General features: G+C 48.5%; 3 protein-coding genes across 6 annotated transcripts; 1 reads left to right on the forward strand and 2 right to left on the reverse strand.

Annotated features, from left to right (window-relative positions):
• Positions 1–261: 261 nt before the first annotated feature.
• hnrnpul1 (heterogeneous nuclear ribonucleoprotein U-like 1) lies at positions 262–8,354 on the reverse strand. Of its 4 annotated transcripts, none has more exons than XM_062472417.1 (16): positions 8,279–8,354; positions 7,561–7,813; positions 7,200–7,430; positions 6,847–7,087; positions 6,654–6,727; positions 6,371–6,510; positions 5,819–5,918; positions 5,590–5,702; positions 5,142–5,408; positions 4,727–4,849; positions 4,506–4,634; positions 3,113–3,281; positions 2,063–2,332; positions 1,813–1,958; positions 1,514–1,681; positions 262–1,364 (listed from the first exon to the last, which is right to left on the reverse strand). In XM_062472417.1, exons 2-16 carry the CDS (start codon positions 7,778–7,780, stop codon positions 1,248–1,250), a joined length of 2,508 nt encoding a protein of 835 aa, XP_062328401.1. In that variant the 5' UTR covers positions 7,781–7,813; positions 8,279–8,354; the 3' UTR covers positions 262–1,247. The 4 variants fall into 4 exon arrangements, with proteins under 4 accessions (XP_062328401.1, XP_062328400.1, XP_062328402.1 ...); XM_062472416.1 differs by having other exon boundaries at positions 8,259–8,338; XM_062472418.1 differs by lacking the exon at positions 8,279–8,354 and adding an exon at positions 8,081–8,101 and having other exon boundaries at positions 2,078–2,332.
• A 66-nt stretch (positions 8,355–8,420) lies between these two features.
• Positions 8,421–10,079, reverse strand: opa3 (outer mitochondrial membrane lipid metabolism regulator OPA3). The gene is made up of 2 exons (XM_062472430.1): positions 9,907–10,079; positions 8,421–9,345 (listed from the first exon to the last, which is right to left on the reverse strand). Exons 1-2 carry the CDS (start codon positions 10,046–10,048, stop codon positions 9,008–9,010), a joined length of 480 nt encoding a protein of 159 aa, XP_062328414.1. The 5' UTR covers positions 10,049–10,079; the 3' UTR covers positions 8,421–9,007.
• A 192-nt stretch (positions 10,080–10,271) lies between these two features.
• Positions 10,272–21,813, forward strand: ppp1r13l (protein phosphatase 1, regulatory subunit 13 like). Its single transcript, XM_062472414.1, has 13 exons — positions 10,272–10,652; positions 15,998–16,057; positions 16,156–16,268; positions 16,384–17,095; positions 17,320–17,412; positions 18,492–18,574; positions 18,679–19,093; positions 19,213–19,670; positions 19,759–19,896; positions 19,991–20,124; positions 20,252–20,418; positions 20,559–20,752; positions 20,900–21,813. The coding sequence occupies exons 2-13, from the start codon at positions 16,021–16,023 to the stop codon at positions 20,933–20,935; spliced, it is 2,580 nt and encodes an 859-aa protein (XP_062328398.1). The 5' UTR covers positions 10,272–10,652; positions 15,998–16,020; the 3' UTR covers positions 20,936–21,813.
• Positions 21,814–25,914: the final 4,101 nt, after the last annotated feature.

Consider the following 25,914-nt stretch of genomic DNA (forward strand, 5'->3'; position numbering starts at 1 on the left):
ATCATTTTACATATCAAATGTCTACTACAGAACATGCTAAAGAAGACACATGAGATCACTTAAAATGGTGTGTTTGTCTGAGAGTGTATGTTGTGCTGTAGACTGTCGGTCTGTCGATTCTGTGGTTTTGGGGCGTGACTCCAGTTCAGAGCAGCTGACCACAACTTCCCCGTCTTGCTGTGAACAAGACACAGATATGTTGATAATGTGAAGAATGTTACAGACTACATCACTGGGCCTGTGTACACAGAGACACCTGGGTGGACGTACGATATCATCCGAAGTTTTATTCTCAAATAGAAAAGGAATCTGACAACAGTAACAGCAAATACAAACATTTTACAAAACAAAAGGTTGCACACACGACTACTGAACATGGCAGCAAAAACATTGACTCAGTGCATAAAATGATCATCGCATAAATTTATTATTAATTGAAATGTAATATCTATCTATAGGGAGGATTGCAACACTTCCCAAATTCGGACAGAAAAATACAATCGATCTTTTCGAAGTGATCACGTGAGCAGTAACTCAACTCTGGGGCAGAGTTTAGAGCAGAGGTCATAGTTGTGTTCTCAGCTCCAACACTAAACCATACGCAAAAAAAAGAACGACATTGAAGTCAGTTATAATCTCTGGTATCTTGCGGCTGGTCCCGTCCCTCCCTGAGAACATGCACTTCATCCAACTGTAGAAAACTGTGGAAACTGAGACTGAACAGACGGCCACATAGTGCTGAGGAAAACCTACTACACATTGGAACACCTACTTTTACTATTCTGCACAAACACAATCAATGCTAAGGATAAGACGTAATTCATGAAGCTACAAAAATCCAGATCAGAGCAATGCGTATGTCGGCTGACGGGGGGAGAAGGCTGCTGTGAGGTGTGTGAAAGAAGAACAGAGAGCTTACAGTAGGCAGGTGTGTGTGTGCCTGTGTGTGTGTGTGTGTGTGTGTGTGTGTGTGTGTGTGTGTGTGTGTGTGTGTGAGAGAGACGGATAGAGAGAGGGCTGGACAGAAGCTGTCACACTGAGGAAAGAACGAGGATCCAGAGTAAAGACCAGGGGTGTAGACCAGGGGTCCAGACCAGGGGTGCCGACCAGGGGTGCCGACCAGGGGTGCCGACCAGGGGTGCAGACCAGGGGTGCAGACCAGGGGTGAAGACCAGGGGTGCAGACCAGCGGTGCAGACCAGGGGTGCAGACCAGCGGTGCAGACCAGGGGTGCAGGGGAAGGCTCAGTTACTGGGACCCTGAGGAGGAGCCCTGGTTTCCCTGTCCAGAGTAGTTTCCATACTGGCCATAGTACTGGTTCCACTGGCTCTGGTTCTGATAGTACTGCTGCCACTGCTGGGCATACTGGAGAGAGGGGGCGGGGGAGAGGGAGCGAGAAAAGAAAATGTAGTTATTGGACAGATACTGTACAGTGAAAAACGTGTTAAATTAATGTTTGCAGTGGCTGGGTTAAAACGTAGTTCGACTAAGGAGTAAGGACCCTGGTTCATTACCTGCTGGTACTGCTGGTCGTAGCTCTGTTGTTGGTTGTATGTCTGTCCAGTGGCAGGTGTCTCGCTGTAGCTCTGGCCGTATCCTGGATACTGGCTGTAGTTGCCGTAGTTATAACCTTGGTTATAGTTCCCCTGGTTGTACCCTTGGTTATAGCCTGGGTTGTAGCTCTAGAGATTGAGAGAGACAGACAGCCCACAGGGTTATTCACAATCCATAAACAGCTGTTGGTCTGCATTTGTGTCAGCTCCTCTCAGGTAGATGAAGGTTTGTGTGTGTGTGTGTGTGTGTGTGTGTGTACCTGGTTGTAGCCTTTGTTGTAGGGAGCCTGCCGGTTGTAGCTTCCTCCTGACTGTTGGTTACGGTTGTAGCCTCCTCGGCCATTGGAGCTTCCGTCGCGGTAGTTGCCTTCCCAGCGGCTCTGGTTGTAGTTCCCGCGGTTGTAGCCTGGAGTGAAGAATATACACCGCATTAGCAGTCTACAACGGCACCTCTACTGAACTCCTACAGGAAGGCTTAACTACAGGAGCCCAGGAGAACGGTCTCCTTACCTCCTCTGTACCCACCCCCTCCTCCTCCATTTCCACCCCGGCTCTGGTAGCCCCCCCCACGGGGTCCGTCGCGGTTGTCATAGCGCTGGAAGCTTCCGCCACGCCCGTGGAAGCCCCCCTGGCGGTTGTCATAGCGCTTGTCAGGGGGCGGGCCAGCTTTCTGTCCCGCCTCGTTGTACTCCTTCACGAGCTTGCTGGCATCCTCGCGCTGCAGCTCCACAAAGGTCACCTCGTCCAGGAAGTCGCTGGTCTCAGGAAGCACAAAGTTGGCTTGAAGCGGTGACAGCGAGGGGAGGGAGAAAGACAGAGAGGAGAGAGAAGAGAAAGACAGAGAGAGAGAGAGACACCAGGGAGGGGGTTGTAGTGAAGACCAGAACAGCCACACCACCAGGAGACAAAATGAAACATAATTAATACCATACACAAGCATGGTAAACACTAGAGAATCTAAACTGACAGGGGCTCTTGGATGACAGCAGATGACAGTGAGCGTGTGTGGGTGTGTGTCTGACGAGGTCTGGAACAAACAAAAACATGACCTCCAAAAGGAACCAGGAGGAAACATTTGTTCAAGCAAACACAACGGGGGAAGAGGGAGAACTTGAAACAAGGACAGATGACAAAAGGAGAGACGGCAGGGTCTGAGGACCTGGCACTGCAAACCAGGGGAGGCCGAAGTCTACAACCGGACTCATTCTCTTTCTCTTCATCAGTCAGTTTAGACAACATGCGTCAGTTTAGACAACATGCGTCAGTTTAGACAACAAGGAAACCCCTTGTGCAATATGGGTCATTTGGATCTATCGTAAAACAGCCCAGCACCTCAGTTTGCAGTGCATTTGGAGGGAGTCTTATGACAAGTGGCAAAGGCAGGGCAAAATAAGGAAAGATCAAATTATGGAGGGCCATTAATCATGTGGAGTTTATAAATCTGGCCCAGTTAATGGGGAGAGGGGGAGGGGAGGGGCACCTTCCAAGTTTGATTTCGACACAAAAACATAGAAAAAAGTAAAGTAGATCTGGTGGATTTTTTTTTTCACAGATTCCTACCTTTCATTTCTAAAACAGCATGATCGGGAACATCCTTCCCCTGCTCATCAGTTTGCTTTAACGTTCGCTCTTTTAAGTCCTCGTCCGTGGGACACATTACAATAGCCTTGCGTTGAAAACCTTCAAAAGGTCGCATTTTTCGTCTCTGGGCTGATCCATATACATTTGTCTAGCAATGGTGACAAGAAAGTAGAACAAGCTGTTTGTTATTGTTTACTTGTTATGGCTTTGCTTTCCACTGGGGGGGGGGGAACTGGAACCCTGTAATGGTCAAGTGAGAGAGGTTGGGCTTGGTCGTCAATCTACGTTTCTACCCTCCTGTGAATTACTGACAGCCTCTCGCACCCTCACAGACTCACCTGGAGACAGCACCATCCAGACTCACCCGTCGCTTTGAGAGACAAAAGGGGACCCCTAAATCCACAGACTATCAAATGGCTGTTATATTTGTTTGGCACTGGAGTGTATCATGAGATTGAAAAGTGAAATTACTATGGGGGGGAGGGGGGGGGAAAGCTATGTAGACTTAACAATAAATGAAAAATAATTATCTTCAGTGTTGACATGCAGTTATGATGATTATGATGACGACAATGTCAAGATTCTAAAGGACACTTTGCTGAATCATACCAATCATAGCATGAAAAGTTAATCAGTATCAACCTGAGAAATTGCTCATAAAAATAAAAATGTTTCCCTACCCTGACAGGGTCCCCTTACCTACCTACACTTACCTGCTCCTAATGCAGTTTGTGCATCTGTGCCACAGGTCAGAACACACAGACATCTTACCTGGAGGTACTCACAGTTTCCACGCTTGGATCCAACATCCATTAGACTTACTTACCCAACCAGAAGTTACAAAAACATTACAATAAACGCCCTGAAAAGCTGAAAACGGTTAGTCTTCTCACTTACCTTCAGGTTCAATTCATAAAATAAAACACCCTGGACAGTTCCAACATCTAGCTGTTAAACATACCTTTAAATAGGCTATCAAGACTCTCATCTATGGTTACCATAGCAACGGAAGGTGTTATTTTTTTTATTTTTTTTATTACTCACCAGTCAGAGTTTACTCGTTTCTCAACATAGTACTGGACTACTTGTACAATACTGGGAGTTCCCAACACGCACAGCATTGGATGTAATGACAGTGATAAAAAGGCATCAAATACGCTGAGAGATGACGACATTAAAGATTCTGTCACTGTCACAGGAGAGTGTTAACATTACAGTAAACAGCAAGCGACAAGAGGCTGATCAATGCTTCCTCTACTCTATCCTACATTGGTCCCCTGAAAGATAAATAAATAATCCATTAGAGAGGTTGTGAGCATACCGGGGCACACAGAGCAGAGGGTCGTGTATCAGAGCAGAGGGGGGGCACTACCTGGTCCAGGATGTAGTTGCGTCTCTTGCGGGCGGCGATCTGGATGAGCCGGTTCAGACACTGGGTGGCCTGCTGGATCAGAAGGTCCCAGCGGCCCGTGTAGTTCCTCTGACGACGTAGACCCATCACCTAGACAACAGAGAACCTCGTTGGTGACGCTGCTTCCAGACCACAGCTGTGTTTCGTCTACCTCTCCCTTCCCACGTTCGCAGAGCTTTCACCTTCATCTTGTCCATGATGGCGTTAGTGCCCAGGATGTTGTACTTCTTCTCCGGGTGGTTCTCAGTGTGCTTCGTGGCCCAGGTGGTCTTTCCACAGGCAGGCAGACCAACCATCATCAGGATCTGGTGTCAACACACGAGCACAGATAGAGACAAGTCACCATCCACTCTAAATCTCAATCTCAAGAGGTTAGGGAATCGGACTATTATTCAGAAGGTTGCCGGTTCGATTCCTGTCCGTGCCAAATTACAATGTGTCCTTGGGCAAGACACTTCACCCTACTTGCCTCGGGGGGGAATGTCCCTGTACGTACTGTAAGTCGGTCTGGATAAGAGCGTCTGCTAAATGACTAAATGTAAATGTCAATCCACCGGCTGTCAGGATCCTGTCGTTGCCACGGAGACACAGACGTACCTCACATTCAGATTTGCTAGCGGGACCCAGGGTTCCTCTGGTTCTGCGCTCCAGGCTGACGTTCTGGATGAACGCGTAGCCCTCCGGAGCGGGATAGTAGGGCTCCTCCTTCTGGCCGAAGTTGAACTCCACGGCGCAGTTCTTCACCAGGACGTGCGGGAACAGGGCGCGGCCGGCCAGGGTTTCCCGCGGGACACGGAAGGCCACGTCCAGCCACACTCCGTTCTTAGAGAACGCCATCTCCACCTCGTCACCGCTGTCAAAGTCCTGAGAGGACAGATTGCGCGCAACGGCGAAACATTTGAGGCTGTCTCCGAACGTTTCAATGTGTCCAAACTTTTGACTGGTACTGTATGTGTGTATATGTGTGTATATGTGTGTATATGTGTGTATATGTGTATATGTGTGTATATGTGTGTGTGGGGGGGGGGAATGATCCCGTACTCACGATGTGGCAGCCGATTACGTCGTTTTCACCGAACTTCTCTCCGTAATCTTCAAATTTGCAGTCGGAGGACTTCTTGCCGGTTCCTCCGCATCCAAAGGAAAACGCCTCCTCACCTGAAAACCCCACAGCATTCACGTCAGGGCTGCAGGTGGAGCAGTGGTCTTTGTGACCGTGTCGCCTGCTGACGTGCACCTGCGTCGTAACTGCTCTGACTGCGCGTTGTCCTTACCAAGCTGCGTACTGCAGGAGTCCAGAGACCAGCCGATCCTGACCACATGGGGATCAGGCTCACTGCTGGGCAAGTGCTTCACCGGGATGTCCTCGATAACCTGGGACAGGTACAGCACATGATATATACATACAGAGCACGCTGTAAGCATGCATGTGAAGCTGCGTAGAGCCACCTTTGTGATGAATGCTTGAGGTGACGTGTGGTACCCAGTGTTTCCCCTACCATTATATTAGGGGGGCGCCCCGCCCCCCCAACGGCACCCCCCGCCCCCCATGGAAGGTCAAGTAAAAAAAAACATTATATAGCGCCCGATCACAAAATAAGTCATTTAAGGTTACCTTTCCTATAAAACAGGTCTATAGCTTGCTCTTTTATTAAACAAACTAAATGGCCTTATGTTATTTATCTTATTTACACGACGGCATGTCATTTCTGTCTCTACATGGTCGTCGCCCCCGCCGCCGCCCTACCAACCCCCCCCCCCAGAAAGCTGTAAACCTAGGGGAAACACTGGTACCGATGGGTTCGGTATCGTCTGCTTTCTAGTACCTTCATCTCGTAACACACACGACCCTGGGTGACGCCGTACGAGGCCCGTGCTCCCGCCCAGAGGAAGGCGAAGCCCTCGATGGTCAGAGGATAGCCACTGTAGCGATCGCGGGACACTTTGAAGTGCAAGTCGCAGTTGTCTGGGGGGGGGGGGGGTGAGATGAGAATGTGAACAGTGATTACACATAGCTGTGACCATGGTCGCTTCCAAGCACCTCCCCTCTTCAAACAGATCATCTTCACTAAATGCACATGTTAAATGGCGGTAAAGACCTTTACGTACATGTGTCCAGGGCAACAAGGGCATCGTCAAAGACCTCTTCCTCTTCTTCAGCAGGTGGTTGTGGTGAGCGGGACCTTAAAAAAGACCATTAGATCACCATTCAAATGCACATACCAGAACATGGCTTCCTCAGTCAGTGACTTACGACCACACAACCTAACTAGCAAAAAGCAGCAAGTGGAGCAGAACTGACCTCTTGTCCTCGCGGTGTTCATAGTAGCCGTAGCCCCGGCCCTCATCATACGACCTCTTGCGTCCATACTGTCCGGAGCGCTCTGCCTCCGTCTTGGCCTGCTCCGCCTGCGGGGCCTCAAGCTCCTCCCACTCATTGGCGGGCTCTGGCTGGCGAGGATTCTGCTCCGGCTTCGGAACTTCCTGTTGGCACTCAGTGTTCTCCTCTTCCTCCTTTTTCACCTCGGATTTCTTCTCCATTTCTGAGACACGGTATAGGGGGCTCGTTTTTTATTTATTCAAGGAGAACATCTTTTGGAAACCACGAGTTGTAGGCTAGGCACAACGATGAACTTCAGTAACGCGTCTGCTCACCTGGTTTGATATCAGGGTGCTCCTCCAGTTCAGGCTCGGTCTTGGGCTTGTGAGGAGTGATTTCGGTCTGGCTCACATCAACAGCTGATGAGAAGTCCGACATCCCACAGGTCATGGCAGGAGCTAGCTCTCTTTCTGAAACTGTACCTACGGTTTCTCCACCTGATGTCACCTCTGCCCTATCAAAGCCTTCACCATCTTCACTGCTTTCCTCTTCAGATATTCTTTCATCTGTTCAATACAACAACAACAAATATATATTAATAGGCTACCACTTTTGGCGATGATCCTTTGAATTTGTAAAAATGATGCACATATCTCACTCTGAAATATTGGCTAATATTGAGGGCGTATTAACTACCTTGGTTAGGAATAGGATCATCCCTCAGTAACCCAGCGGAGCCCGTTCCCAGGTCGCCCGGTGATCCGCTGCCCTCTTCAGGAGCCGCTGTACCGGTGTCCAGAGAGGCCCTGAGCCTCTCCACGAGATCAGCTTTCAGCCCTTTGGTGTCCAGGCCGCGGCGCTGCAGCTCCTCTTTCAACTCATTGACTTTTAGTTTCTTCACGTCAACACTATTCATTGTGTTAATAAACGTGTGCAACTATTTCCTTATCTGCAGACAAATAAATACAAGGAAATTAATGTCATACAATTAGATGGCATGCACTGCACTGGACACAAGGTGACTCATCATGTCAGCAGCACATTCCCTGACCCTTCTGTGAGAGTCTAGTAGAGGCTAGCTTAACTAACTTTGTTAAAGCAATGCTTGCTTGTTAGCTAGCCTAATTACGCCTGCAAATCTCTCCGGCTGATGTAATCGCGCACGCCGACATCTGTGGTTGAAATGAGCAAGAGCTAAGTGTTTATTTTACGATACCCGCAGTGTGATAGCTACTGCTGCTGACACTGACAGCTAACCATAGAAACCAGCAGGCCGATGCCTGGTCCTGCTGCACCAAACACTGTTAAGAGCTGCAAATAGGTTACACGAACAAGTATTCACTAAAACGCAACAACGTCATTGCTTTAAAAACAATTCCTTGCTAAGAACGTACTGCAGTAGATTCAATTTTACCGTTGGTGACTTCTCCCAATAAAGTAGCCTAGCTGTCTTAATACATAGCATAAAACCTATGTCAACAGATGCTTACTGCCATCTACTGGAGAGTCACCGTTGTAGACTTGAGTTTGGAGAAGGAACACAAACACACTTCACATACACTTGAACATTAAGTTTTATTTTACATCATTAATTTACAATTGTATGCACACGCCACAGGCACCGTTAATACACACTCTTGAACTAGTGCATGGATCCAGTGTGTAGACAATACACATCTTTAGGTGAGGAAGAGAATTGAATGAAATATGTGGGGGAAAAACACCTCTTATTTGTTCTACCATTCTGTAATACCATATCCAACTAAAATAACAGTTAAAGGAATTATGTTTATAATCATAAGTGCTTATTTCACCAAATTACAAAGGGCACGATATGTTGAAATAATTCCTGTATGGTGCCTTTTGTCAATCATGCTTAGAGAATTGAATATAAACTATGAATATCATAGCAGATCGTTTTCACAACTGGTTGTTCAAACAGGTGCAGATGACGGTACACAATGCACTAGTATGCGTATCGATCTGTACCCATCTCTTGCGGAAGGGCAGATCCATATAGGTAGCAGAGATTTAAAGGCTGTGTAACTAACATGGAAGTGCTGTCCTGTACCGTACTGTTGTACACCCTTCACCACACACCGAATAACAAACATCCTTGTCACTCAGCCAATAACCCTTTATATCATTTTGAAACGGTAGCAGGTGCAGCAGGAAAGGACAGCATTAGCCTGTTCATCTCTCTGAGCTGGGCATCTAGTGTCTCTGTGGTTAGGGCGAGCTCTCCCAGCTGAGTCTGTAGGCTAGTGATGGTCTCGTTTAGCTCGTCTTCCTTGCGTCGCGAGTTCATGGCTTGCCGGCTGTATTCCAACACCATACAGCCGCCGCCAATTACAAAGATGATGGCCTCTCCCACCAGCTCTGCCCCCAGTTCGGCTGCTGCCTCCTCATTCAGGGGCTTGATGGTGGAGGCTCGGAAACCCATGATCCTCATCTTGGTCCTCATCTCAATCCAGTGGTATACTGAATAGAGAATACATACAATAAATAATTTGGCAGTGCTTCTACGATAGGCTGTGGTACTTCAAGTTAAGTGGCTTTGATAACAAGGCTAACACTAATATTCATGTGGAGATTTGTTGAGAGTTGGGCATGTTGGTGTTATTAAATAGACGGTTCACATATTTATGTTGAATTCATACAACATTCGCTTGTTTCAAACGAACGTTTTTCAGAGAGCTGGTCATTCCTATTTGTATCGTCCTAACCTTACTAGCTTTAGTTGAAATACTGTCAAAGCGAAATAGCTAGTCACCGCTGTTCAAAAGGCACTTTCAAAGGATTCATTCCACCTCAATGACAAACGCGTTCCCACACCGAAAACAGCCCCATTGGGTAACACCTCTTTCAATCACAAAAATACACCCATTTAAGACTACACCCATGTAAACGATTGGCTGAAAAGCAGTGACAGGTGAATCTCATTGGTTATCGTCAAAGGGCAGTCATCCCGTGTTGCGTGCAATCTCTGGGTGTCAGAGACAGAGGCAACACAAACATGGTGTATAGACTACAATTACTCACACTGTGCCGGTGGAAGGCATACGTAATTCTTGAAGAACTCGCTTCTTCGAGCTCCTGCCTTAATCCTGTTCGCCACAGGTTTGCTCATTTGCCGTACACCAAGGTAGAGCAGCTTGGCGATAGGGAAGGCACCAACCACCATCTTGACGGAAACACTTCACGGAGGGGCGGGACAAAGAGGTGACAGTGCGACGTTATTTTAATATTCATGACGTTCGGTTGAAACACACCCACTTCAGTAATCTTGTTCACTTCGTCAATATTAAATTCATAATTTAGTTAACTGGTTGAAGTTAAAAATCCGGTACGATTAACCTTTGTTTCCCATTTATGCTTCTAAATCTGCGAGGGAGATGGTTTCTCCAGTAGCCTGTATTGTTTCAGTAGCCTATGTTTATGTTTCAGAACATGTTTCTCATAGCCTACATAAATATTAAAATGCATAGAAGAACACATGATCTAAAATGCGTTTGCTAGATGGGACCACTGGAGGGTAGGCTTACCTGCGCCAGCTGTGGACGAAGAACAGCTGGCTCGGGTTACAGCAACGCAGCAGACAATGTGGGTTGGACTATGAACGTACCAAAATAACTTGCTTTACTCAAAACGCATTGACTGAATGCCTCAACTTAATACCTCCTTAAACAGTTTCTAAAGACAAAGAGGGATTGTTCCTCCTTCAGAAAACTGTCGTCTTTCGGGTGAAGATCGGCTGTTGTTTGTACGAAGACGGCAGGTTTTGGGGGGTAAGGAAGGCTTTATTTAGAAGTTCAGTTGGATAAAGAGTCGCAGCATGACAAGTAGGCTATATAGCCCACTTAAGGATCGTTTCTTAGTTGAGAAGGCCAATAGACTATTGTTTCTGTTGTTTCTGTATTGTTTATCTGTATGTTTTAAAAAGAGATACCTTACTGTGAGCATTGAGGCGTGAATGGTGAATGTGATGAGGACCGCAGCTTTCTTGAACTAATGAAAGTCAGATGTTCTCAATGCACAAAACATGGATCAAGCCATAGAGTGGCCTACAGGCTAGACATTTAAAGTCCGCAAGTTTACGATGGATAGTAGAGCCGTGCAATCATCTCAACTAGAATATCTTTTTATTTTTAATTAAAGACGGTGAAAATAATGACATTTGATCAAACCATTTGATAAAATTGTTGAAAACATTTCAACCAACTTGAAAAAAGTGCCTGTGAAGTTGATAGTTTTACCTCGTTGGATCACTTAAATTGTCATGGCGTGTCTCCAAGCTAAACCAGCCGGACAGCATTGCCTTTAATGCCGGTTATTTTCTCTAACCTGCCATAGGAATTTCCATCAAACATAAATCTCTTGTCACACACATGACCCACTAACCAGATCTGAAGAGTTTCTATACAAACTTTTCAAACTTTCTAACACTTGTTCATTATGGTTCTGTGTGTGTGTGTGTGTGTTTGTGTGTGTGTGTCCGCTAATCCTGGTAGGCTACTATCAATATTTAGTCTGTGCTGCTTTTACTGGTAGTATAACATAATAGTTTCCCCCAATGCTACTCTGCAGAGCTTGTGCAAACAATGTTTGGTGTGGATGTTAGATATGCCATGTAATTTCCCTGGAATGCCAAGCGTGGGACATGGTGTGAAATGGAGAGATTCCTTAGTCACATGCTGGCATAAAGGATGTGTGGTTTTGGGACCTGATCAGTATAGTTGGGGTATGAGCATAAATCAAGAAATGTCCAATAAGTCACTCATCCTAACTTTGGCTGCAGAGTTACTTGTGTGTGGGAGAGTGAATGTGGTTGAGAAATATTTACAGTCACTATAATTTCCGATGGGTGTCTAAAATAAGAACAGTGACTGTACGTTTTGTTGCGTAAGACATTGCTTCCTTTCAATGAATTGGGTGGAGTGTCGTTGGTTAGAGTGAGGTTGCTTTTTTTTAATGACCCAGGATGTATCAAGAGCAAGGGTGTGGTATCTGAATCCATAGTCATGTGTATCTTTAGCAATTATTTCACTCTATAGACATCCTGCATAGACACTCTACATAGACATACACACACTTACTTTGACGTTTGGGTCATGGCTCAAAACATTTCTTTTTAAACCTGTGGAACCCTTACGATACAAAGTTTCTGTCAAGTCATGTTGTGGATCATAGTCTAACCTCAGACGATTATCTTGGAAGAATTCAGACCCTCAACCACCAACAGACTAACTGTCAGACACACCTGATTAATAACTGGTCTCTCTTTCCCAGTGCGGAGACACACATTCCTGATATGTTACGCAATGTCGGAGCACAGCACCACTTACCACTTACCTGTGTTAATGCTTGATAGTATATGTAAGACGGTTCCATAGAGTCAAATGTTTGTTTAGTTTTGCACTGACCTCTGACAGATATCTCATGACATGATTTAAAAGGTGCTAGAGTAACAAATCATTTAAACCCATCCAAGATAAACAAGGTGGCCTCTGATGAATTGCTGCAACATGGCAGGGTGTCTGCTTCGTGATCTGAAAGAGCGTCAACCAGAATTTCAAGCTTGCCTGTCAAGAGCTGCAGGAGTCTTATGTGAAACATCAGACGTGTTCTAGCTTGGGTTAACTGTGTCAGGTGGAAATTATCCAGAGGAATGTCAATGTATCAGTCAGGGGCTGGAGGGTCGCTGGATGAGATCCCATGGGAACAGTCCTGTGGGATGTTGTGTCTGCCAGCTAGCCTACACTGCCTGGTCCAGTGTCTCCAGAGAAAGGGAGAGTCTGGAGAGGAAAGGTGCTGGCGTGGGTAGACGAAACTGAAACGGGACACATAGGAAATGAATGAAAGGATGGGGGGGAAATGAGCAACTGAAGAGAAACCAGAGGATCTGCCTGACATGTGTAATCACGAGCCCTGGAGAGAAAAAAGAAAGAGAGAGAGAGAGAGAGCAAAAGGAATGGAGGGAGTGTTTGTAGTCATTATGGACACACCCTAGGATTCTGTTAAGGGTAGCCTATTGTTGTCTCTAATCCTTTAATATCTCTTCACTTCCCATAGTCAACCTCCAGCTTCTCCCCTCTCATCTGCCTCTGTGATGACAGAGCTCTAATGGGACCAGCTGTCACATGGCCCAGTAGGCAGACCTTGAGGAGGTCTACATAACCAGCGCAAAGGTGTTGCATGCAGACATGTTTCATCATAAAAAACAAGTGTGTCCAGTACCGGAGGCACTGAATCAAGTCCCCCAGCATACTTTAACACGCCAAGAGACATTTTTTGAAGAACGCTGAAGGACAGAGAAGGGTAGCAAAATCAAAGGGAGTGTGGAAGGGAGAAAGAGATAACAGGGTTAAATTAGTTACTGAGTAGAGAGCGAGCGCTGGTATGTTTGAATGACTCATATGAGTCATGGAGAGAGAGAATGACAGAGAGACAGAACGAGTGTGGGAAGGAGAGACAGAGAGGGAGAGAAAGTGAGAGACAGAGAGAAAGTGAGAGACATATAGAGAGAGAGAAAGTGTGAGACATAGACAGAGAGAGAAAGTGAGAGACATAGAGAGAGCGAGAGAAAGTGAGAGACATAGAGAGAGACAGAAAGTGAGAGACAGAAAGGGAGTCTTCTGTGTGCGCTGCTCTCGGAAAACACAGATAAGCTGAACAGCAGTGGTCCCAGGCTGTGCTGTAACCCTCATTGGACGGAGGGGTGTGGAATGTGAACACGAGGCCTGTCTGTAGACACACTCTACTCTGTTTAAGGAGAGCAGACCAGACACAACAGTGTTGGATGTTCAGTAGATCTGTCTGACCACCTCCACTTGATCTGGTATCCTGATCCACCTTAGCATTACTGGAGACAGCTGATCCTCGCAGGTTTTTGTGTATGTGGCGTGCAGAGATGGGAAGTAACGAAGTTCTCCTCCTCTCTCCTTTCCTCTCCTTTCCTTTCACTTCACGTGTGGGGAAAAAAAGATTGAAAGGTTGAAAAAATAAGTTTGGAAAATAAATATTTTCATGATCAAAACAAGTTTGCATCACTGATGAGTACTTGGTGAGGACTCTACTATACTCAGTACTGTACTCTATTGTACTCTGCTTTACTCTACTATGTTTTAGGCTCTCCTTTCCCATCTCTCATGGTGTGTGGGTGGATCGATGTCCGTACAATGACCTGTGCAGTTGCAGTATGTGTTCATCCGGGGCAGTAACCTTCCTGTTATTAGAGTGGAACCTTTTTTATACATGATGATTCTTGCCTTGAGAACAAGGTTGTTGCGACAAGTTCAGGTTTCGTCCTTAAGGGATTCAGACAACAGCGCCAACATCCGAGACAGCCAGCATGTCGTTATAGGAGGGGATGGGGTGTTCTTTTTTGGATTGTTTCTTATTGTGGAGCATTTATTAGTCTGGACTGAGTCACCTGTGACAGCACACTATGTCTGCTTTGACCACCGCGCTACGTGATGCTGACAGAGGCAATTCTGAGAGCTCACAAGCTTGGCCTGACTTACTCACCTGCGGAAAGACACACACACACACACAGCTGTCTGTCTGAGGCTTGATGTACTCCTGCTTTGTTCTGTCCTCTGTGAGACTAGCAGTTAGTATGCAACACCTGTCTGTGGCTGAGCACTGAGGGTCTAGTCATCTGAGATTACTACAGGGAACAGATGGTTCTATCCTACATTTACATTTTACATTTAGTCATTTAGCAGACGCTCTTATCCAGAGCGACTTACAGTAAGTACAGGGACATTCCCCCGAGGCAAGTAGGGTGAAGTGCCTTGCCCAAGGACACAACGTCATTTGGCACGGCTGGGAATCAAACTGGCAACCTTCAGATTACTAGCCCGACTCCCTCACCACTCAGCCATCTGACTCCTCAGATGGCTATCCTATGACTGGAGATTATTCAGATTGAGAACTGGACCATTGTTATTTTAGGAGTGTTCATGGGGTTGGACATTGTTCATATGACCACATTGCTTGCAAAATACTGTATGCGTGACATTCGAATATTATTAACAGTAGGGGAAATATTGTCTGTCAAGTTATTGTGTCTTGTTTGAACAGGTACAAGGTGTGCCTAGAAAGAGAGTCAGAGGTTAGGGGAGGGTAGGTGCGTAGGAGCTAGATAATAGGGGAGGAACTCAACAGTTGTGCTCCTGACGAAACCTGAGTCAGCTCTTTGATTAAATTAGATTAGAAATTTGTAATTGCACAGGTACTGAGTCAACGAAATGCCGTTAGTACTGTCACTGGAGGAAGGTGTGTGAGGGGGGGTGACCAGGGGGGCTATCACCGTGGTGCAGAGTTCAGCAGGGTAACAGCCGCAGGGAAGAAGCTGTTCCTGAACCTGCTGGTCCGGGAACGGAGGGGCCTGTAGCGGAGGAGGGCAAACAGTCTGCAGCTGGGATGGGAGCTGTCCCTGACGATGCCACCCCTGACGATGCTGCCCCTGACGATGCTGCCCCTGACCTTACCGTCCCTGACCTTACCGTCCCTGACGATGCTGCCCCTGACGATGCTGCCCCTGACCTTACCGTCCCTGACGATGCTGCCCCTGACCTTACCGTCTCTGACGATGCCGCCCCTGACGATGCCGCCCCTGACGATGCCGTCCCTGACGATGCCGTCCCTGACGATGCCGTCCCTGACGATGCCGTCCCTGACGATGCCGTCCCTGACGATGCCGTCCCTGACGATGCCGTCCCTGACGATGCCGTCCCTGACGATGCCGCCCCTGACGATGCCGTCCCTGACGATGCCGTCCCTGACGATGCCGTCCCTGACGATGCCGTCCCTGACGATGCCGTCCCTGATGATGCTGCTTGCCCTCTGCAGACAGTGTTTGATCAGGTCATTGAGACATTGTTTAACTCAACATCACCCCAAAAACTGACCAGACCAGGTAAAACATGAAGAGCTTTGATGGAAATTAAGTTTAGTCGCGTGTAATACTGTACATGGAGTGACAACTCGTTGAATCTTGTGTCGGTGGAGCAAAACACAAATATTAGTTGCATAGATTCAATGCCTGAATGTCAAACAGCTACTGGATTTGACTACTGTTTGACTACTGAACTCTTGTCCTCCTTTTTTTCACATATTTGTTTAACAGGAGCCAGACGCCACCACTTAGCCATGAGCTCACACAGTAGCTATGGAAGCAATATGCTGTGTGAGTACCAAGTCTCATATCTTCATATCTATGCATGTCCACAAACATTCTTTTCCCGCTCTCATGTTTTTGTGTTGGTGTTTGTTCAATATGTTCAGTCCAGACCATGAATGAAGACCTGAATGCATCCCTGGCCACAGCGGATGAGCTGTCCAGAGAATTTAACTCTCTCCTGCAGGACGTCACTCCTAGTGACCCACCAGTGTATAAGGTACAAACAGAAATCCTGAGTGTAATAAGTTACAGCTGTATGTGTGTGTCTGTGTTGTGTAAGAGTGCCTGTCTGTGTAAAGTCCCTGACACCCTTGCGCTCTCCCTCCCTGCAGTCTGTCAGTCAGTCCAGTTCCTCCAGCCCCACCCCTGCCGTCTACAGCCCCACCCCTGCCGTCTACAGCCCCACCCCTGCCATCTCCAGCCCCACCCCTGCCATCTACAGCCCCCCCCCTGCCGTCTACAGCCCCACCCCTGCCGTCTACAGCCCCACCCCTGCCGTCTACAGCCCCACCCCTTCCGTCTCCAGCTCCACCTTCAGAGAGGCGAGTGTTGGCGGTGGCACCAATAGCACCTTGATGCCCTACTCTACCAACTCTGGCTCCCGGGACTCCCTCAACTCCAGCACCAGGAACAGGCCCTCGTCCCCCATGTTCCCCCCCCACCAGCTCACTCCCCCTCAGGTCCGTAGAGACAGCTACTCCACCTCCCCTCGCCCTGGCTCGGACTCTGCCTACTCCTATGGTCGGATGACCCCTCCCAACCTATCCCCTCACACCCAGAGGCGCAAGCAGCCTCACAGCAGGAGCCCCTCCAGCTCTCTCAGTTACATGGAAACAGGCTCCTCCTCCTCCATCGCCAAAATTCCCTCCTATGAACAATCATATCGGACCACGGCACACCCCTCCCCCACTCTGTTGGCCCCGTATGACCCCTCCCAAATGGGACGCAGGTCGCCGCAGCCGGACAGAAGCCCTTCCCCTAGTTGCTTCAGCCAATCAGCATCCAGCACTCTGCCCCGGAACTTTATCCCATTCAAATCGGCTGGTGAGTATTGGCTGTGGTATGGCATGTATACAGCAGTCCAAACTCTGTCGTAACCCTGAACAAACATACTGCACAAGTGAGAAGATAAGTGTGCCAACGTGTGCCAGTGTGTCAGAATTTACATTCATTCTCTCTCTCTCTCTCTCTCTCTCTCTCTCTCTCTCTCTCTCTCTCTCTCTCTCTCTCTCTCTCTCTCTCTCTCTCTCTCTCTCTCTCTCTCTCAGATGATAACTTGCATAGGCCAAAGAACCCTGCCAAGTGGAATGAGACAGATCTGGACATGTCATATGAGAAGAAAACACACCACACCTATGATAGTGAGTTCTACACACACACACACACACACACGGAAACATTTACTGACATGTGTGTGCATGGTGCATAACTCCGACCGCTTAAGGCTGCAGATACGAGAGAGTTATGTCCTCTTGCACCACTGTGAACGCACGTTGCTTTGCATGTTGTTCGTCTGTCTGGCAAGGGACTCAATGTTGCACTTACGATTGTGTTGCACAATGGACACTATTGTTGAATTGTAGTTAAGTAATTGAGATATTGTCGTTGCACTGGACTGCGTTATTTTTGTTCCCCATGCCTGGTAGCGGAGATGTGACTGCTTTGCGATGTGGCAAAGTAAATACATAGCCTTCCTGGACTCTGACCACCAAATACTGTAGAACTATGCACTTCTGATCCATCTTCTGCTATACTTTCTAGATTATACGCACTATTTATATGTCACTTCGTCTTAAATGGAAACGTAGAATAGTTCTGCAACAGAGGGCCTTGAGAGAAGCAGCAATGTTTCTCAGAAAAAAACAAGCTCACTGTCTCGCCTATAAATAAACATGCTTACGTTTACAACATATTCCTTTAGCAGACACTTTTATCCCACGTACAAATAGTGCATATACACAGTCATCTGACCTGATTGATTCATTCGGAAGCATACTGTGGCAATTTCCACGACACACACTCATTAATAGGGAGCAATTAATACAACTCTCACAGTGAGCAGTAGTTAGCATTAACTCTCTTACAGTGAGCAGTAGTTAGCATTAACTCTCTTACAGTGAGCAGTAGTTAGCATTAACTCTCTTACAGTGAGCAGTAGTTAGCATTAACTCTTACAGTGAGCAGTAGTTATCATTAACTCTCTTACAGTGAGCAGTAGTTAGCATCAACTGTCTCACAGTGAGCAGTAGTTAGCATTAACTGTCTCACAGTGAGCAGCAGTTAGCATTAGTTGTAGGTGTGAGCACTGTGAGCAAGATGGGTGTTTAAAACTCAACACACTGAGAGAGAAGCACTGTAGATTTGTTCTGGAGGCCGTGCGCGGTGCTGCTAGGACACCGTGTGAACTTTGTGCTGTTAACATTGCACCTTCCTGTTACAGAGGCTGAGTGGATGAGGCCGTTGGTGCCAAACAGTAACTGGAGAGAGTCCAACCTCGACGGCCCTCCCCTCTCCTCGAAAAAGGTGCGTGTGTGCCTGCCTAAATGTAGGTGTTTGAATACGAAAACGAACCGTTAACAAACCACTCATTTTGATTTGTACATTAAGCCGTTGCTTCTTCCTCTCAGGAAGCCCTTCCTTTCTCCCCCCACGGACCCTACGCGTCTCTCCCACGCAACACCCGTATCTCGGTCCCCCCAGACCACGCCTCCCCCACCCAGTCTCCCTACCACCCCCCGCCCATCATCTCCCGTATCTCCATCCCCCCCATGGCTCCCCAGTCCCGGCCACGCCGGCCCATCCCCCTGTCCGTCATCATGAGGCTGCAGAACCCCCACTGGGCCTCAGCCCCCACACACCACCCCAGAGCCATGGAGGGCGTGGCTGACACGGGCCTCTACCGGCAGCTCCAGTCTGCGTTCCAGTCTCAGTTCCATCCCCAGGCCCAGCCCCTGCCCCAGCCTCTGCCACGAGAGTACCTCCAGCAGCTCCAGCCTCGGCCCCAGCCTCCAGAGCAGAGGCAGCCAGCGTACTACGGAGAAGGTAAAGGGCTACGTAATCGTGCCTATTATAACCTGTAGATATTTTACTGTTCGGTGTTTACAATCTTCATCAAACTCTTAATAATGGCACAGAATGGTATCATAATGGCGTCCCTATAGTGCTGAACCCTGGGGATGTGGACGCTGAGTTGGAGAGGCTGGATTCTCAGCAGCAGCCCACAGTTTCAGCCCCTCCCGTCTCGGAGGGTGGGGTCACGGCCCCCGCCCCCCGGCCTCTCAGCCCCACGCGGCTGCAGCCGGTGGTGGACCATGAGGCCCATCCCCAGGACCAGGTGATCCCAGACCTGGAGGAGCTGCTCCGCATCCGGGCCGAGATCCCCCGCGCCCTGAAGAGGCGGGGCTCCATGGACCCGTCCCAGCCCCTGAAGAAGCCCAGCGTCCAGCTCCCCACCCAGTACAAGCAGATCATCAACAAGCTGTTCCACAGGAAGCACCTCCACCTCAAGGGGGAGCTGGGGAGCGAGAACAGCAGCTCGTCCGAGGGAGAGGAGAGCTCCAGCCCCTCGTCCCCGGATCCAGCCCCCATCACCAGCACCCCCATCCCTGCAGAATACAGGGTAGGAAAGGAGCCTCTCCTGGTTCATGGGATTTCTTCTTATTCTCCATCTCCTTGTACCTTAAATTGGATGTGGTTGGTGTTGCCAGGGTTACCATTCGATTCTGCGACGCTCCAGTCGTGAGCATAAGAGCTCCGGTCGCAGAGCCCGGCTAAGCCCCCTGGTCCTCCTGCTGGACGGGTCCCTGGTGGGAGAACTGGAGACAGTGCAGCGGGCTGTGCAGGAGGTGTGTGTGTGTCTGTGTGTGTGTCATCCTGGTCCCTGTCTATGTGTAGTTTGATCACATGACTAGAGTTCCTCCGCTGTCCTCTTCTCGATAGATGAGTGATCCCAGCCAGCCTAACGACGAGGGCATCACTGCCCTCCACAACGCCATCTGCGGAGGGCACTACAGTGTGGTGGACTTCCTGGTCCGCATCGGCGCCAACGTCAGCGCTCCTGACAGCCACGGATGGTAACGCGCGCACACACACGTTGTTCCGCGTGTTGTTGTCGATCCAGGTGGTTGTGTGGGGCTACTTGGGTCGAGGTGTGTGGCGTCTCTGAGCAGTGGTCCTCCCCCCCTCCTCCCCCCACTGCAGGACCCCCCTGCACTGCTCCGCTTCCTGTAACGACCGGCCTCTGTGCGAGTTCCTGGTGAGGAACGGTGCGGCCGTCATGGCCGTCACGGAGAGCGACGGAGCGTTCTCCTCGCAGAAGTGTGACCCCTACGCTGTGGGCTTCGAGGAGTGTGAGAGCTTCCTGAGGGGTGAGGAGGGCACGCACACAAACACACACAACACAAACGCACACACACACACACATGGGACTCGGGTCACACCTCATAACATAATTATTCGATTTCCTGTGGGTGTATGTTTGTGCCTGTGTGTACGTGTGTGTGGTCAGGTGTGGAGGAGGCCATGGGTGTGGAGAACAGTGGGGTGGTGTACGCCCTGTGGGGCTACTCCTCCCAGGCTCCAGACGAGCTGAGTTTCAAGGAGGGAGACATGGTGACCATCCTGCAGAAGCCCGAGGGGGTGGACTGGTGGTGGGCCTCCCTCTGCGGCCGAGAGGGCTTCATCCCAAACAACTACTTTGGGGTGAGATACAGACCAGACACATTCTCACACACACACACATACACACACCCAGATCACGTTGCCTGGTTCAGAATCCTCTTTGAGGAATTTGTTAGAGGAATAGTGTCAACAAAACGATGAAAAGTGTCCTTTTTTTTCTTCCGGCAGCTCTTCCCCAAAGTTCGTCCTAAATCGCTCTGCTAGTTCAGCGAGGGGATGTTGCTGAAGAAGAGCTCTACCTGTCGCCGAAGATAACCTTATCAACAGCATATACGCCTAATCAGATAGAAATATTCTGGTTATCTTTTTGTTTTCTTGTAGGCCATGGTACAGGCATGTCTTTATCAAGCTGTAACTGGTGAGCCAGGGGGGACTGTTTGTTTCGAGGGCCATTGCCTCCCAGCTGCCGATACACAACTGAAATGACTCTCTGGAGAGCTCTGTGTGTTTGGATGCCCCTTGGGAGCAGCATTATTCCTTTCTGTCTGGTCTACAGTGCTGGGTTTGTATCTGCTCCTTTGATTGGTCCTCAGCAACCGTTAGTGGCAGTATCTCCTTATTTGATTGGTCCTCAGTAACCGTTTATGACATAAGGGGTGTTGGAGTAATCTACTCTTGGGGTTACACGTTTTATAATGTGCCTTATTTCTTTTGAACGTTTCAGACTGATTACCCTTCATTGCTTATTGGTAGTGACTGACGTTGCTTGACTTCATGAAAGAGTATTATACTTCTGTTAACTTGGAATAATTGCTTAGTTTTCAGAAAAGAATAACTATATATTATATGATCAAATAACTAGGACAATTATAACCGCGGTGTCAATCTTAATTTTAAATCTGCTTCTTTGTCATAGACTTCATCAGAGAGAGTCTGGTGAGGTACCTCCTTATAGTAAAAATCATCTGTTGGTGGATTTGTGTTTTGGTGTGTGTGTATGTATGTGTGTGTGTGTTTCTAAGAATTTAGTTGAACGGGATTTTGCATGACAAAAATGTTACACATTGAATAAAACATTTGGTGAAATGTAAAACTGTATATGGTGCATCTGAAATAAAGCCAGGTTGTGGTCCTTTGCGATTCTCCGTCTCTCTTCTTCTGATGTTTTGACAGCATGCCGAGTAGCTCCAGGATTAGAAGTCTGTTGCGGCAGGAATCCTCCTTGGCCAGTAGGTGTCAGTACTCAGTCACGTGGGGCATCACCATCCACACAAAACCACAGTCAGACAACAAACTGGATGTTTTTTTGGTGGTTTTTAGTTTTATGCTTCGTAGTTAGGTCCAGGATACATTTAAATAGACGCATCACTAAGCCATCCCAAGATCTCTCTGCCTTGGTTACAAATGTTGTCAGTTTTCTAAACTGTATTCTCTTTTAAAGTCTCTGAATTCCCACTGTGTCTAGAGAAGAGCAACCATACAAGTTAATCCGTTGTAATTCATTAACACCACTACCAGCGCTTCTATTTTGACACAATCAAAGACAGAAAGCCACAGTTGTGACCACACAGGCACACAAATCACACAAACACGCATACACAGACCCAGTCACACAGTTACACACAGACCCAGTCACACAGTTACACACACACACAGTCACATACACACACGTGGCCAGGAGGTACAGGAGTAGACACTTAACCTTTTTAGGTGTTACAGATTTGACAGTGAATAGAGCTGGTGGTTTCAGCTGTGTGTTCATTCAGAGTTGTGTGAAGCCGTACGTAATGCCCTCCTGACTGTCAGTACTGGGCGCCATGACTACCAGGAGGCAGCCTAGCCAGTTTCAGGTCCTGTGCAGGGGCCGGGCCCTGTAGAGGTGTACCAGTCCACAGGGGCCGGGCCCTGTAGAGGTGTACCAGTCCACAGTGGTTTTATGAGTCATGCAAGAGTGAAGATGGAGAATACACACACACACCCAAACACACACAGTCAGAAACACACCCACTTAATAGCTGTCTGTCCTTCCTTGCTTCCTGTCAGTGGGGTGTTGATGCAGAGTTAGTGTTTGAGTCAGTCAGCAGCAGCGGTCCAACATAGTGCTGAGTAGTGATTCTGCAGCAGAACTCATTTGATGCCTCATTGAAACCCTATTATTACCAAGATGGGGCAAAATCAAGTGGTATCGATGTATACCTCAGCCAGGGGGATCAGGTCTGCATAGCACTCTCTCTCTCTCTCTCTCTCTCTCTCTCTCTCTCTCTCTCTCTCTCTCTCTCTCTCTCTCTCTCTCTCTCTCTCTCTCTCTCTCTCTCTCTCCCTCTGTCTCTCTCTCTGTCTCTCTGTGTGTCTCTCTGTGTGTCTCTCTGTCTCTGTCTCTCTGTCTGTCTGTCTCTCTTTACGATGCTGTGTTCGTTTGCAGCAGCATCACTGCACGTTTCATTTTTATCTCGTCTCTCTCTTTCCTCGCTCTCTCCCACTCTGTCACTCCCTCTCCCATTCTCATTCTCCTCACAACATTCAATTCCACCTCCCTCCCCTAACAACCACACCACTCCCCCCTCTCCAGTCCCTCTCTCACACACACACACACACACACACACACACAGACACACAGTCACACAGTCACACACACCTAATGACTTTAGATGAGTTAGCCATTATCGGAGATGGCTTTTTTTGGCCCATCAGAGCCTGACAGTTCTTCCTGACACGACAGCCAGAGTTTCATCCAACATGCCTTTAACTGCTCAAGACAAATAAATATACATGAGGCCTTGTGAATTGATGGACTTTCTCTCTTCTGCAGAGCCTTTATACAACTTGAAAAAGACGAGGCTTGAATCACACTGACACCGCAAAGAGATGAAAAGGCTGGGGCGGAGAGGAGGAATGGAAAGAGCAGAGAGGAAGAAGAAATATCCGAAAGCCTCCTGCAATTTTTGTATAATGGGATACCTGTCAGCGGAATGCTGGGATAATCCATAAAGTGTTCAGCCTTTTCAAATGTGCTCTATTATACAAGCACTGACTGGCAGAAAAACGAATCATCTATCAAGATTTGAACCGAGTTAACATCAGGTTGTGAAAAAAAAACGATGGCAGTGAAAAAAAAAAGAATCCTGTTGTTCTATTTCTTATGGTTTGTCCTCATAAAAGGGATTTTTGAATTGAGGAACCATTTACATATTTATATTTACACAACACCCTCTTACACACATGTGGAGATGTGTCACACACAGATTCCACATCCATGCAGACACACACACACATGCAGATATGCAGACGTGACTCAGGGATATGATTCTCACTATCTGAAGATAGTGATAATCCGGACCCCTGGGTCATCAATGTTGTATGTTATGTTTTAACTATTAAAGCCCCCCCCCCTCCAGATCTGTCAGAAGCCACGAGGAGATTGGTTGTGTCAGAACAACGGCAGACGAATCTTTTCCTAACGTGATCTTAACATGAGCATCGTTCAATTTTTTAAAAGGGCAACAAAACAGTAGGGTGAGGGTGGGCGGGAGTGGTGGGTGGGGGGGTGGGGGAGTCCCATGCTGGGGGAGGGATGGGGTCGTTGGGTAGCACATGCAATCACACAGCACACAGTTGCTGCACTGTGACAGCTCAGATCCATGACTCCCACAGAGCTGCTCCTGGGCTCTGGTACTGTGTGTATGTAGCCATCAGCTGAGGACTTCTGAAGGAGTCCCAGGTTGCATGTGTGTGTGTGTATGTGTGTGTGTGTGTGTGTGTGCCCTCTGAATGTTCCTCTCACAGCAATACAGAGTGTACATAGGGGAGTACAACCACATTCACAGTACACATATGTTTAAACATGTGAGACTCTCCTCAAGGGCATGCTGTACGTGGAAAACAAACTGGTGTGTAAAACCATCTCCTTCCCCACTCCTCCTCTCCCCCTCTCTTCCCCTCCTCCTCTCCCCCTCTCTTCCCCTCCTCCTCTCCCCCTCTCTTCCCCTCCTCCTCTCCCCCTCTCTTCCCCTCCTCCTCTCCTCCTCTCGGCCTCTCCTATTCTAACCCCTCCCCAAATAGTGTGTAAAAATATCTCCTCCACCGGTCCTCCCCTCCTCCTCTCCCATTCCAGCCATGCTCCCACTCTGCTCTCCTCCTGAGTGATGAATAATAGAGAAGAGCTTGTCCTCCCTCCCTCCTCTAGTTAATCAGGCCTCGCCTGGCTGCCCTCTACACTGCCACGTCTCCCTTCAATAAATCATTCAGGGCTTCAGGACGACAAGTCCGTCAGCGCAGGCTAAGCGGGGAGCACAATGGCGAAGACCCCTCTCTCTCTCTCTCTCTCTCTCTCTCTCTCTCTCTCTCTCTCTCTCTCTGTACATCCTCTCCTAAACCAACCCCCTCCTCCCATCATACCCCCCCCCCGTCCCTACTGCCCCCTTCCCCCTGCCCCTCCCCCAGCAGCACAACCCCCCTCCCCCCTCTGCATGGTACCTTCCTGTGGGCTCCGGCCCCTGCCTCCACACACACCTGCCCTCTCCCTCCTCTGTTTTGAGATCGGACTGACAAACAGCTCCCTTCTCCTCTACCCCGCCTCTCTCTTTTCTGTCCTCCGCCCCTCTTCTTCTCTCTCCTTTCCACTTAAGCGTGCAGTCTCCTTCTGTTCCGCCCCCAGCACAACTAACACCCCACCCCGTCCCTACACACGCGTTCTCACTCTGCCCTCTCTTGTCCAGACCAAAGTTACTGCTCGCCAGGATGACGTCACTTGAACGTGTCCCTGATCAGCCCTGAATGGACGCCCCTGCAAAAGTCATAAAGGACTAAACGTTCCCCTGGAAACGCGTCAAGGGCAAACGCCAGCGTGGACCTGAAAAGAGAAAAGGGAAACAGAGTTGGAAAGCCCTCAGAAAATGCCTTTGGATCCTTCTCCACTTGAAATTGCTCTGTCACTCTGTTTCCCCCTTTCCCCTTGTCGCCATGCTCATCTCTCTCTCTTCCTTCTCTTATTTCACCCTCCCCCTTCCCTTCCCTCCTCTCCACTCCTTTCTCTCCTGCTGTATCCAGATCCTCTGTGGGTACCAGTCTTTGTGTGAAACACCCCCATATCTAACTCTCTCTCTCTCTCTCTCTCTCTCTCTCTCTCTCTCTCTCTCTCTCTCTCTCTCTCTCTCTCTCTCTCTCTCTCTCTCTACTCTGTGTTCTCACCCTCTCTGAGTCCTCTGCAGGCAGGCTCTGCGGAGCGGCAATTATTCTTAATCTGG

Source organism: Osmerus eperlanus, chromosome 11, assembly GCF_963692335.1.
Source record: "Osmerus eperlanus chromosome 11, fOsmEpe2.1, whole genome shotgun sequence".
Lineage (NCBI taxonomy): Eukaryota > Metazoa > Chordata > Actinopteri > Osmeriformes > Osmeridae > Osmerus > Osmerus eperlanus.

Coding starts and splice junctions, on each gene's coding strand:
- hnrnpul1 (XM_062472417.1), bottom strand. CDS start 7,780: ATGAATAGTGTTGACGTGAAGAAACTAAAAGTCAATGAGTTGAAAGAG. Junction 7,431..7,560: donor TGATCCTATTCCTAACCAAG/GTAGTTAATACG, acceptor TGTATTGAACAG/ATGAAAGAATATCTGAAGAG. Junction 1,682..1,812: donor ACAACAAAGGCTACAACCAG/GTACACACACAC, acceptor CTCAATCTCTAG/AGCTACAACCCAGGCTATAA.
- opa3 (XM_062472430.1), bottom strand. CDS start 10,048: ATGGTGGTTGGTGCCTTCCCTATCGCCAAGCTGCTCTACCTTGGTGTA. Junction 9,346..9,906: donor ATGCCTTCCACCGGCACAGT/GTGAGTAATTGT, acceptor TTCTCTATTCAG/TATACCACTGGATTGAGATG.
- ppp1r13l (XM_062472414.1), top strand. CDS start 16,021: ATGAGCTCACACAGTAGCTATGGAAGCAATATGCTGT. Junction 17,413..18,491: donor AACACACCACACCTATGATA/GTGAGTTCTACA, acceptor TTCCTGTTACAG/AGGCTGAGTGGATGAGGCCG. Junction 18,575..18,678: donor CTCCCCTCTCCTCGAAAAAG/GTGCGTGTGTGC, acceptor TCTTCCTCTCAG/GAAGCCCTTCCTTTCTCCCC.